The sequence below is a fragment of the Ovis canadensis genome, chromosome 6 (genome assembly GCF_042477335.2).
Source record: "Ovis canadensis isolate MfBH-ARS-UI-01 breed Bighorn chromosome 6, ARS-UI_OviCan_v2, whole genome shotgun sequence".
Taxonomy (NCBI): Eukaryota; Metazoa; Chordata; class Mammalia; order Artiodactyla; family Bovidae; genus Ovis; species Ovis canadensis.
In genome coordinates, this window is record NC_091250.1 from 129,654,066 (window position 1) to 129,666,169 (window position 12,104).

The window sequence follows — 12,104 nt, forward strand, 5'->3', positions numbered from 1 at the left end:
CACTTATATAAAGTTCAAACATGGGGGGAAAACTATACCATATTATTTATGATTACATTTATAGCTGATAAAACAATAAAGAAAAGCCAAAAATAAATAACCAAAAGTCACAAAAGGGGTTATCTCTAATGGGGAGTGGGAGGGCTGGATGAAGAAGAGCTGTCTCATGACTTCCCTGGTGGCCCGGTGGTTGAGAATCCACCTGCCAGTGCAGGGGACAGGAGTTCAACCCTTGATCCAGGAAGATCCCGCGTGCCTCAGAGCAACTAAGCCTGTGCACCACAACTGCAGAAGCCCTCCCGCTCTAAAGTCCATGCTTGGCAACAAGATAAGCCACTGCAGTGAGAAATCTGTGCTGCAAAAAAGAGTGACCCTCGAGGGGGGCGGTCCTAAGATGGCAGAGGAATAGGACGGGGAGACCACTTTCTCCCCCACAAATTCATCAAAAGATCCTTTGAACGCTGAGCAAGTTCCACAAAACAACTTCTGAACGCTGGCAGAGGACACCTGGCACCCGGAAAGGCAGCCCGTGGTCTTCAAAAGGAGATAGGAAAAGATAAAAGATAAAGAGACAAAAGAGTTAGGGACGAGACCCATCCGGGGAGGGAGTTGTTAAAGAGAAGTTTCCAAACACCAGGAAATCCTCTCACCAGCGGGTCTGTGGGGAGTTTTGGAATCTCAGAGGGCAACATAACTGGGAGGAAAAATAAATTAAAAAACCCACAGATTATGTGCCTAACGGCAACTCCCGGTGGAGAAGTAACCCAGACACTCGCACCCGCCACCAGCAAGCGGGGGCTGAACAAGGAGGTGCGGGCTGCATTGCTTAGGGAAGGGACCGGGCCTGAATGCCCTGAGGACAATCTGAGGGAGCTAATGTGACCTAGTAATCTAAACTGTGGGATAGCCAGAGAGAGAGAAAAAAAAGAGAGAGAGAGAGAACTTTCCCACGAAAAGCTATAAACTAAGGCACTGGGGGGCCTGCTCACAGAAGAAAGGACTGAGCGAATCCCAGAGGAGAGCTAGCCAGCTGCGGACCAGCCCTTCCCCCGCTGGAGGCAGAGAGGCAGGTGGCCTACAGCCAGAGCCAGAAAGGGGCAATATCGGCCCCAGAGACAGCATCCTCTACCAAACTGTGAGCAGGCTCCCAGTTGCTAACCAAGTCTTCCTAGGATCCTGGATGGTTGACATCCACAGGGAGGGTCACAGTCAGAGATCAGCTCCCCAGAGGAGACATATGGCTCTCCTGAGACAGCGCTCCCGCTGCGCAGCCAGGAAACCGAGCGGCTGTGACTGGGAAGGTGATAAGACACACCGCCCCACCTGAGGAGAGTGCACGCGCCAAGTACCTGGTCACCTGAGCTGCTCAGACCTGGAAAGGGCATGAAACGCAGGCCCAACCGAGTCTGTGCCTTTGTGGAGTACCCGAGAACCTGAACCTGAGTGGCTTAGACCTGGGAAGTGTGCACAACCCAGGGCCCACTTTAGACAGTTCCCCTGCAAAGCAACCTGGAGCCTGAGCAGTGTAGACTGGGAAAGCACACACACCGTGAGCAGGGGCAGACCCAGTGTGGCCCAGACACTGCAAGCACTCCCCACACACGCCAGTGACATTTGTTTGCAGTGTTCCTCCCTCCCCACAGCACGACTGAACAAGTGAGCCCTAATAAGTGACCACCTTCACCCCCTTGTGTCACGGCGGAAATTAGACACTGAAGAGACTTGCAAACAGCAGAAGCCGAAATAAGCACAGAGAACCACTTTGGAAGTGACAGGCGCAACAGATTAAAACCCTGTAGTTAGCACTGACTACATTGGAAGGGGCCTATAGACCTTGAGAAGTATAAGCTGGAACAAGGACCCATCTGAAACTAAGCTGATCTAACATTGCCCCCAACAGCTCCAGAGAAATTCCTAGATATATTTTTACTATTATCATTTTTTTTATTTTTAAGTCCTTTGTTACTTCTTTAATTTTCATTTTTATAACCTATTGTTAACTTGCAAGAAAAAAAACCTATTTTAAAAGCAAATTTCATATATATTTTTTATAATTTTTGTGATTTTTTTTTAATATTGTGTTTTTGAGAGTCTATCCTCTACTCTAGATTTTTTATCTTTGCTTTTTGGTATTTGATATCAATTTGCTACCTTTAAAAATCCAATTTTCAGTACCCATTTTTACCTAGGAGTTTGATTACTGGCTTGATTGCCCTCTCCCCCTTTTGACTCTCCTTTTTCTCCTCTAGGTCACCTCTATCTCCTCCCTCCCCCTTCTCTTCTCTACCCAACTCTGTGATCTCTTTGGCTGTTCCAGGCTGTGGAAAACACTTTGAGAACTGATCATTGGCTAACTCTGTCTCTCTCCTTTTGACCACCCCACTCTCCTCCTAATGGTCATCTCTATCTCCCTCCTCCCTCTTCTCTTCTCCATGTAACTCAGCAAACCTTTCTGGGTGTTCCAAACTGTGGAGAGTCTTTTCACCATTAACCTAGATGTTTTATAATTGGTGCTGTATGGATGGAGAAGTCTTGAGGCTACTGTAACAATAAGACTGAAAACCAGAGGTTCAGTTCAGTTCAGTTCAGTTCAGTCGCTCAGTCGTGTCCGACTCTTTGCAATCCCATGAATCACAGCACGCCAGGCCTCCCTGTCCCTCACCATCTCCTGGAGTTCACTCAGACTCACATCCATCGAGTCCGTGATGCCATCCAGCCATCTCATCCTCGGTCGTCCCCGTCTCCTCCTGCCCCCAATCCCTCCCAGTGTCAGAGTCTTTTCCAGTGAGTCAACTCTTCGCATGAGGTGGCCAAAGTACTGGAGCTTCAGCTTTAACATCATTTCTTCCACTGTTTCCCCATCTATTTCCCATGAAGTGATGAGACCAGATGCCATAGTCTTCGTTTTCTGAATGTTGAGCTTTAAGCCAACTTTTTCACTCTCCTCTTTCACTTTCATCAAGAGGCTTTTTAGTTCCTCTTCACTTTCTGCCATAAGAGTGATGTCATCTGCATATCTGAGGTTATTGATATTTCTCCCAGCAATCTTGATTCCAGCTTGTGCTTCTTCCAGCCCAGCGTTTCTCACATTGTACTCTGCATAAAAGTTAAAGAAGCTGGGTGACAATATACAGCCTTGACGCACTCCTTTTCCTATTTGGAACCAGTCTGTTGTTCCATGTCCAGTTCTAACTGTTGCTTCCTGACCTGCATACAGATTTCTCAAGAGGCAGGTCAGGTGGTCTGGTATTCCCATCTCTTTCAGAATTTTCCACAGTTTATTGTGATCCACACAGTCAAAGGCTTTGGCATAGTCAATAAAGCAGAAATAGATGATTTTCTGCAACTCTCTTGCTTTTTCCATGATCCGGTGGATGTTGGCAATTTGATCTCTGGTTCCTCTGCCTTTTCTAAAACCAGCTTGAACATCAGGAACTTCACAGTTCACATATTGCTGAAGCCTGGCTTGGAGAATTTTGAGCATTACTTTACTAGCATGTGAGATGAGTGCAATTGAGCAGTAGTTTGAGCATTCTTTGGCATTGCCTTTCTTTGGGATTGGAATGAAAACGGACCTTTTCCAGTCCTGTGGCCACTGCTGAGTTTTCCAAATGTGCTGGCATATTGAGTGCAGCACTTTCACAGCATCATCTTTCAGGATTTGAAACAGCTCAACTGGAATTCCATCACCTCCACTAGCTTTGTTCATAGTGATGCTTTCTAAGGCCCACTTGACTTCACATTCCAGAATGTCTGGCTCTAGAGAGTGATTACACCATCGTGATTATATTGGTCATGAAGATCTTTTTTGTACAGTTCTTCTGTGTATTCTTGCCACCTCTTCTTTAGGTCCATACCATTTCTGTCCTTTATCAAGCCCATCTTTGCATGAAATGCTCCCCTGGTATCTGTAATTTTCTTGAAGAGATCTCTAGTCTTTCCCATTCTGTTCTTTTCCTCCATTTCTTTGCATTGATCACTGAAGAAGGCTTTCTTATCTCTTCTTTCTATTCTTTGGAACTCTGCATTCAGATACTTATATCTTTACTTTTCTCCTTTGCTGTTCGCCTCTCTTCTTTTCACAGCTATTTGTAAGGCCTCCCCAGACAGCCAGTTTGCTTGTTTGCATTTCTTTTCCACGGGGATGGTCTTGAGCCCTGTCTCCTGTACAATGTCACGAACCTCAGTCCAAAGTCATCAGGCACCCTGTCTATCAGATCTAGGCTCTTAAATCTATTTCTCACTTCCACTGTATAATCATAAGGGATTTGATTGAGGTCATACCTGAATGGTCTAGCGATTTTCTCTACTTTCTTCAATTTAAGTCTGAATTTGGTAATAAGGAGTTCATGATCTGAGCCACAGTCAGCTCCTAGTCTTGTTTTTGTTGACTGTATAGAGCTTCTCCATCTTTGGCTGCAAAGAATATAATCAATCTGATTTCATTGTTGACCATCTGGTGATGTCCATGTGTAGAGTCATCACCTTGTAGCCATCATGAGTCCGAAATGCAGTACTTGGATGCAATCTCAAAAATGCAGAATGATCTCTGTTCCTTTCCAAGGCAAACCATTCAATATCACAGTTATCCAAGTCTATGCCCCAATCAGTAATGCTGAGGAACCTGAATTTGAATGGTTCTATGAAGACCTATAAAACCTTTTAGAGCAAACACCCAAAAAAGATGTCCTTTTCATTATAGGGGACTGGAATGCAAAAGTAGGAAGTCAAGAAACACCTGGAGTAACAGGCAAATTTGGCCTTGGAATGCGGAATGAAGCAGGGCAAAGACTAATAGAGTTTTGCCAAGAAAATGCGCTGGTCATAGCAAACACCCTCTTCCAACAACACAAGGGAAGACGCTACACATGGACATCACCAGATGGTCAACACCAAAATCAGATTGATTATATTCTTTGCAGCCAAAGATGGAGAAGCTCTATACAGTCAACAAAAACAAGACCAGGAGGTAACTGTGGCTCAGATCATGAACTCCTTATTTAGAACCACCTTATGACCCAGCAATTCTACTACTGGGCATACACACCAAGGAAACCAGAATTGAAAGAGACACGTGTACCCCAATGTTCATCTCAGCACTGTTTATAATAGCCAGGACATGGAAGCGACCTAGATGTCCAGCAGCAGACGAATGGATAAGCTGTCGTACATATACACAATGGAGTATTACTCAGCCATTAAAAAGAATACATTTGAACCAGTTCTAATGAGGTGGATGAAACTGGAGCCTATTATACAGAGTGAAGTAAGCCAGAAAGAAAAACACCAATACAGTATACTAATGCATAAAAATGGAATTTAGAAAGATGGTAGTGATAACCTTGTATTCGAGACAGCAAAAGAGACACAGATGTACAGAACAGTCTTTTCAACTTTGTGGGAGAGGGAGAGGGCAGGATGATTTGGGAGACTGGCACTGAAACATGTATAATATCATATATGAAACGAATCACCAGTCCAGGTTTGATGCATGATACAGGATGCTTGGGGCTGGTGCACTGGGATAACCCAGAGGGATGGTACGGGGAGGGAGGTGGGAGGCAGGTTCAGGATGAGGAACACGTGTATACTCTTTGCGGATTCAGGTTGATGTATGGCAAAACCGATACAACATTGTAAAGTAATTAACCTCCAATTAAAATAAATAAATTTATATTTTTAAAAAGACCCTGATGCTGGGAAAGATTGAGGGCAGGAGGAGAAGGAGATGACAGAGGATGAGATGGTTGCATGGCATCACTGACTTGATGGACATGGGTTTGGGTGAACTCTGGGAGTTGGTGATGGACAGAGGGAGGCCTGGCGTGCTGCAGTTCATGGGGTCGCAAAGAGTCAGACACGACTGAGTGACTGAGCTGAACTGGACTGATATGCCATCCTCTTGTATACCACACTTTTCCATCCACCTTTTGAAGGCTATCTTCAGTTCATTCAGTTCAGTCAGTCGTGTCCAACTCTTTGCGACCCCATGAACTGCAGCACGCCAGGCCTCCCTCTGTCCATCACCAACTCCCAGAGTTCACCCAAATCCATGTCCATCAGTGATGCCATGCAACCATGTCATCCTCTGTCATCCCCTTCTCCTCCTGTATGCAATCCCTCCCAGCATCAGAGTCTTTTCTGATAAGTCAACTCATCACATGAGGTGGCCAAATTACTGGGGTTCAGCTTTAGCAACATTCCTTCCAAAGAAATCCCAGGGCTGATCTTCAGAATGGACTGGTTGGATCTCCTTGCAGTCCAAGGGACTCTCAAGAGTCTTCTCCAACACTACAGTTCAAAAGCATCAATTCTTCGGCGCTCAGCCTTCTTCACAGTCCAACTCTCACATCCATACATGATCACTGGAAAAACCATAGCCTTGACTAGACGCACCTTTGTTGGCAAAGTAATGTCTCTGCTTTTCAATATACTATCTAGGTTGCTCATAACTTTCCTTCCAAGGAGTAAGCGTCTTTTGATTTCATGGCTGCAGTCACCATCTGCAGTGATTTTGGAGCCCAAAAAAATAAAGTCTGACACTGTTCCCACTGTTTCCCCATCTATTTCCCATGAAGTGATGGGACCAGATGCCATGATCTTCGTTTTCTGAATGTCGAGCTTTAAGCCAACTTTTGCACTGTCCTCTTTCACCTTCATCAAGAGGCTCTTAGTTCCTCTTCACTTTCTGCCATAAGGGTGATGTCATCTGCATATCTGAGGTTATTGATATTTCTCCCAGCTTGATTCCGGCTTGATTTCAGCTTGTGCTTCTTCCAGCCCAGCGTTTCTCATGATGTACTCTGCACAGAAGTTAAATAAGCAGGGTGACAATATACAGCCTTGATGGACTCCTTTTCCTATTTGGAACCAGTCTGTTGTTCCATGTCCAGTCCTAACTGTTTGCTTCCTGACCTGTATATAGGTTTCTCAAGAGGCAGGTCAGGTGGTCAGGTATTCCCATCTCTTTCAGAATTTTCCACAGTTTATTGTGATCCACACAGTCAAAGGCTTCTGCATAGTCAATAAAGCAGAAATAGATTTTTTTTTTCTGGAACTCTCTTGCTTTTTCAATGATACAGCGGATGTTGGCTATCTTGGTCACTTCCAACTTTTAGCAATTATGAATAAAAGGGGCTTCCTGGTGGCTCAGATAGTAAAGAATCAGCCTGCAATGCAGGAGACCGGGTTTCAATCCCTGGGTCAGGAGGATCCCCTGGAGAAGGGAATGGCAACCCACTCCAGTATTCTTGCCTGGAGAAGTCCATGGACAGAGGAACCTGGCTGGCTACAGTCCAAAGCGAAAGTGAAGTCGCTCAGTCGTGTCCGACTCTTTGGACTGTTGTCTACTAGGCTCCTCTGTCCATGGGATTTTCCAGGCAATAATATTGGAGTGGGTTGCCATTTCCTTCTCCAGGAGATCTTCCCGATCCAGGGACTGAATCCGGGTCTCCTGCATTGTAGGCAGACGCTTTACCATCTGAGCCACCAGGGAGTACAGTCCAAAGGGGGGGTCACAAAAGAGTTAGACACGACTTAGGGAGTAAACAATAACACACACACACACCACCCCACCACCCCTTCAGGAGACACACTTTGGACCCAGGCCCGAAGTAGCCGCCGGATGGAGGTTTGGGGATGAAAGCGGAGCGAAGACAAGACGGAGTTTGCCGGCCCCTGCGTGGGTTGCGGAGGCGAACGCAGCACGAGGGTAACGGTGGGGAGAAGACGAGAGCCCACGTGCATACTGCGTGGGTTAGCAGCGGCGCAAGGGGTGAAGGGGGAGGGAGAGAAGGGAGCTCGTGCGTGTGCGTCTGCGCGTCCGTGTGTAACAGAAGGACGCAGCCCGGAGGCGAAGGGGTAGAGAGAGCTTGGTGTGCGCGCGGGAGGCCGCAGTAAAGCGGGTTGCGTCGCCCTCTACTGACGTGCGCGAGCCCGCAGCTCGTTCCACCAGCGGCGTGACCGTAAAGAGGCACGGCGGTGTCGTGAAAGGGGCCGCAACACGCAGGGCGCTGGTTGACGGCTGAGCCTCCATTTTGTCCTCCGCTTCTCTGCTCGTAAGTCGCTCGTCTTCCGTGGCTTCTGTGAGGCGAAAAGTTTAAAAGGGGTGAAAGTTTTAAAGAATATTCTGGAAGTGTGTTGGTAAGCCCCGCGGGTCTCCATTTTCTCTCTGCAGCCGCCTCGCGTCCTGTGGTTCGGGAAGAGCGGGGAAGATGCGGCCCTTGGACATCGTGGAGCTGGCGGAACCGGAGGAGGTGGAGGTGCTGGAGCCCGAGGAGGACTTCGAGCAGTTCCTGCTGCCGGTCATCAACGAGATGCGCGAGGACATCGCGGCACTCTCCCGCGAGCACGGGCGGGCCTACCTGCGGAACCGGAGCAAGCTGTGGGAGATGGACAATATGCTCATCCAGATAAAGACGCAGGTGGAGGCCTCGGAGGAGAGCGCGCTCAACCATCTGCAGAATCCGGACGACGGAGTCGAGGGCCGGGGGACCAAACGGTGCGAGAAGGCGGAGGAGAAGGCCAAGGAGATCGCGAAGATGGCAGAGATGCTGGTGGAGCTGGTGCGGCGGATAGAGAAGAGCGAGTCGTCCTGAAGGAGGGTCGGCGGTAAGGCGGGGGGTGGGGGCGGCACGGGGGTCCCAGCGGTTGCCCGACGGTTGGGTCGGCCTCGAGGACGTTTGTTTACAGGGGATGCCCGGCGGGTGGGAGTTGGGAGAAGAGAATAGAATTCTACTCAAGTTTTTACGTTAGGAGGTGTTAGGGCGTACCGTTTGTTTACTCTTAAATTGGCAAATAGGGGGAAAGCCGGTTGGTTGGTTTTGACTTAGTAAGTGGTTGAAAGTTAAAATCACGGTCATTAGGATAACCACTAGGGTAATAAACAACAAAAATCACAGTATAGGCCATCAAGCAGACGGGGATAGAGAGAACAGAATTAGCAGAGAGAAGGCCATTATTGGACGGTCCCAGATTTTGCTGGAAGGAGTCAAATGGCCTCCGGAAGAGATGGTTTCCTGCGAGGCTGAATTCATAATGTTATTAGGTTGTTTTTTTCCCACTTCGGATTAACCTGTTAATGGTGAGTTTCTCCCACTTTCACTTTAGATGTACAGCCAATGGATTCTGGTCAACTGATGGAGATTGGCTGACACCCTGGAGAAGCTGAAACCAGAGAGCCTTTTGTTTTCTTTTTCTTTCTCCCCACCCCACCCCACCCCTTCTGTCTATACTCTGTTCTCACTTACACTACGTTTCTGCTATGGTCTGTGGTTAATGACCTCAATTTCAGTTTTGACTGTTAAATGTTTTTGTTTGGGAGGTATCTTTTATTTGGAAAATGCACTCATAAGAGTTAGGGCCTAGATTGTAAGCTCTTGCAGCAGCCACATTTGTTCCTGGGCTTTCGTTGTTCCTAAGTTTTGAGGTGCTTTGCTCTTTCTTATGTGACCTGATAGCTCCCTGGAACTTTGGGTCTGTGTGTGACAGATGAGACTCAAGAGTTGGGGTTCTCCAGCTCTGAAGGTCCTGAAGGAACTACATTATTTCTGGAAGATGAGTCCATGCAGCAATCGCTGAAGAAGCTGAAGAAGGGACCAGACTTCAACTGGGAATGTGACTGGAGCTGATCTGGCTGGGACTGATGAACCAGAAGAAGGGCTGGAGGATGATATTATGTTTGGGGACTTTGATTTCTGTGTGAGACCAAAGGAGGAGAAGTGTATTTTGTTCAAAGTTTTAAGTTTTATGCGGCACACCGTCTGATGTAACCTGTCTGGTCAGCTCGTTTGGAAAAGGTAACTCAGCTTTATGTGACACGGAACCTAGAATAGGACACAAGCTAGGTCTCCGTATCCTCTGTAATGGTTGTGATACCCTGATACATTTCAGGGGGTTCTGGACATGAAAGCGATATTTGCAAAGGCCCTTAAGGGTCTGGGGAAGAAAAGCAAGGGCTGTTTTGGACCCTAAACTGGACAGGGACTAGGTATCTTCAAGATTCGTAAATTGTCTAGCTGTAAGTTCATTTCAGTAGCAGACCTGACAAGCATTTGAGGTCAAAACCCTACCGTGTGTTTAAAAAAATTTACCATGTTAATAAAAGTATTCATTTGCTTGGAAAGACAAAAGACCTGAAAGATTATTGACTAAGAAGTTTTGTTTCTTTAAGAATGAAATGTAATGTTATCATTGCTTACGGTTTTTGAGGCTCTCAGTAAGCCTGGCTCATAGGGAAGGTTCATCGCTGCGTGTGACACAAAAGAGTGCAGTTGTCACTCTAGCGGGTGGACGGCGTGGTTCTGGGACCCCCACCTTCCCACAGGTCCAAATCCAGGGCTACTCAAGGTCCTTGTTAGGTGACAGCACAGTCGGCCCTCCAACCCTCAGTACCCACGATTCTGCATCCTGCAGAACTTAGCCGCACTCCAGTCTTCACCTTAAAGTCTCATTCCTGGGGAATCCAGTTGATGGCAAGTATGAAACAGTAGTAAACCAAGGGTCACAGCCAGATATGGTGCCTTAGAGCACTGAGGGAAGGAAGGTGAGGAAAGCACTTCGGAGCAAGTAACTGGTGAACTTGGCCTTGAAGGATGGGTGCGGTGTCCAAGGAGGAGAGAATGAGAACATCCCACATACACGGAATAGCATGAGAAAAAGCCAGCGTTCTAGGAGTGGGGAAGCATGGGCATGATGAATAAAGAACCAGGAAAAAGAGTCGCCAAAAAATCTGCATTTGGTACATCTGCCAAAACTAGGACGTTAACGCTGTACAGCACTGCTAACTAGACTACACCTTACTCTAATTTGACTGGTTTCCCACTAACACTTTTTTCTGTCAGGATATCACATTGTATTTGGTGATTTATTTTTAAAAAAGGTAATATAAATGGCCCAGAATTCAAAAGAAAAGTGACCCTCTCCTTAGCTTCCCAGTTCCCCTTGAAGATGACCATTCACTAGTGTCTTTTATCAGTCAGTTCAGTTCAGTTCAGTCACTCAGTCACGTCCGACTCTTTGCAACCCCATGGACAGCAGCACGTCAGGCTTCCCTATCCATCACCAACTCCCAGAGCTTGCTCAAACTCATGTCCATTGAGTCGGTGGTGCCATCCAACCATCTCGTCCTCTGTCGGCCCCTTCTCCTCCTTCAGTGCCTTTCCCAGCATCAGGGTCTTGTGTAGCCTTCCAAATGTGTGTGTCTGAACATATATAGCTCTCCAACCGTTTTATTTTGCATAAATAGGAACACACTGATCTATGACTGTCGTTTGACTTTTTCCACCTAAAACTAGTTTGGCAGTTAACCCTAGCCAAACGTTCAGGCCTGCATTCTTTTTTTAAAGACTGGATTTTGTTCACTGAACTATGAAGTCAGAGGTGGTTTCTTACATACCCAGAAGTTTGAGAATTGTCCTAGATTAGTTTCAATCCTTAATTCGTCTTTATTGTGATTTCACTAACAGAGTGCAGCCAATAATTCCCAATTTCCCCGGTTGCTGAAATCAGTCCTGGCTTGCTAGCAACTGGAGCAATTCAATCTTGCTTTTTCTAAGCAAAGAATGGTAAGAAGCCATCCTGATGGGCAGTCTGATAGGGCTGTATAATGTTAGACTGAGTCTAACTAGGGTTGCCAGAATTTTTACCATGGATCCATATGTCTGTCCTGGGCCCCAGGCTGTTCAGAGGTAGGTCATAGACAGCTGTGCAAAAAGGCTTGTTGGGGTCCTTGGACAGGTTCCTGTTTGCAGAGGCCCACTGAGGCTGGAACCTATCTTTACTCAGATGAGACAAGTGACCTTTTTTATCAAAGTGCTATTACAGAAAGAAGCATGAGGGCTGTGGGAGCATGGGGTCTGGAGAGGCATTCAGAAGGAGATAAACATGGTTGTTTCGTAATAGAACATCTGATGGGAGGTGCAGAATGTTCAAAGTCTGCTGGTCCTACTTGATCACAGTCAGGCTGGGGAGATCAAAAAGTCGTGCTACAGAGGCTTTGACATCTGGTTTCATCAGCTGAGATGGCCCCAGGGACGAAAGAAAATTTAATTCTAGTGGACACTACAGAAGTACTGGCAATAGCCAAGGACACTATCAACTCTGAG

At 46.8% G+C, this 12,104-nt stretch overlaps 1 protein-coding gene across 1 annotated transcript; it reads left to right on the top strand.

Annotated features, from left to right (window-relative positions):
* The first annotated feature begins 7,330 nt into the window (after positions 1 to 7,330).
* On the top strand, positions 7,331 to 10,130 carry LOC138442207 (MORF4 family-associated protein 1). The gene is made up of 3 exons (XM_069593269.1): positions 7,331 to 8,057; positions 8,177 to 8,610; positions 9,109 to 10,130. The coding sequence occupies exon 2, from the start codon at positions 8,214 to 8,216 to the stop codon at positions 8,595 to 8,597; it is 384 nt and encodes a 127-aa protein (XP_069449370.1). The 5' UTR covers positions 7,331 to 8,057; positions 8,177 to 8,213; the 3' UTR covers positions 8,598 to 8,610; positions 9,109 to 10,130.
* The last annotated feature ends 1,974 nt before the right edge of the window (positions 10,131 to 12,104 follow it).

Excerpts from the sequence above, each read along its gene's own strand:
- LOC138442207 (XM_069593269.1), top strand. The coding sequence starts at position 8,214 with ATGCGGCCCTTGGACATCGTGGAGCTGGCGGAACCGGAGGAGGTGGAG.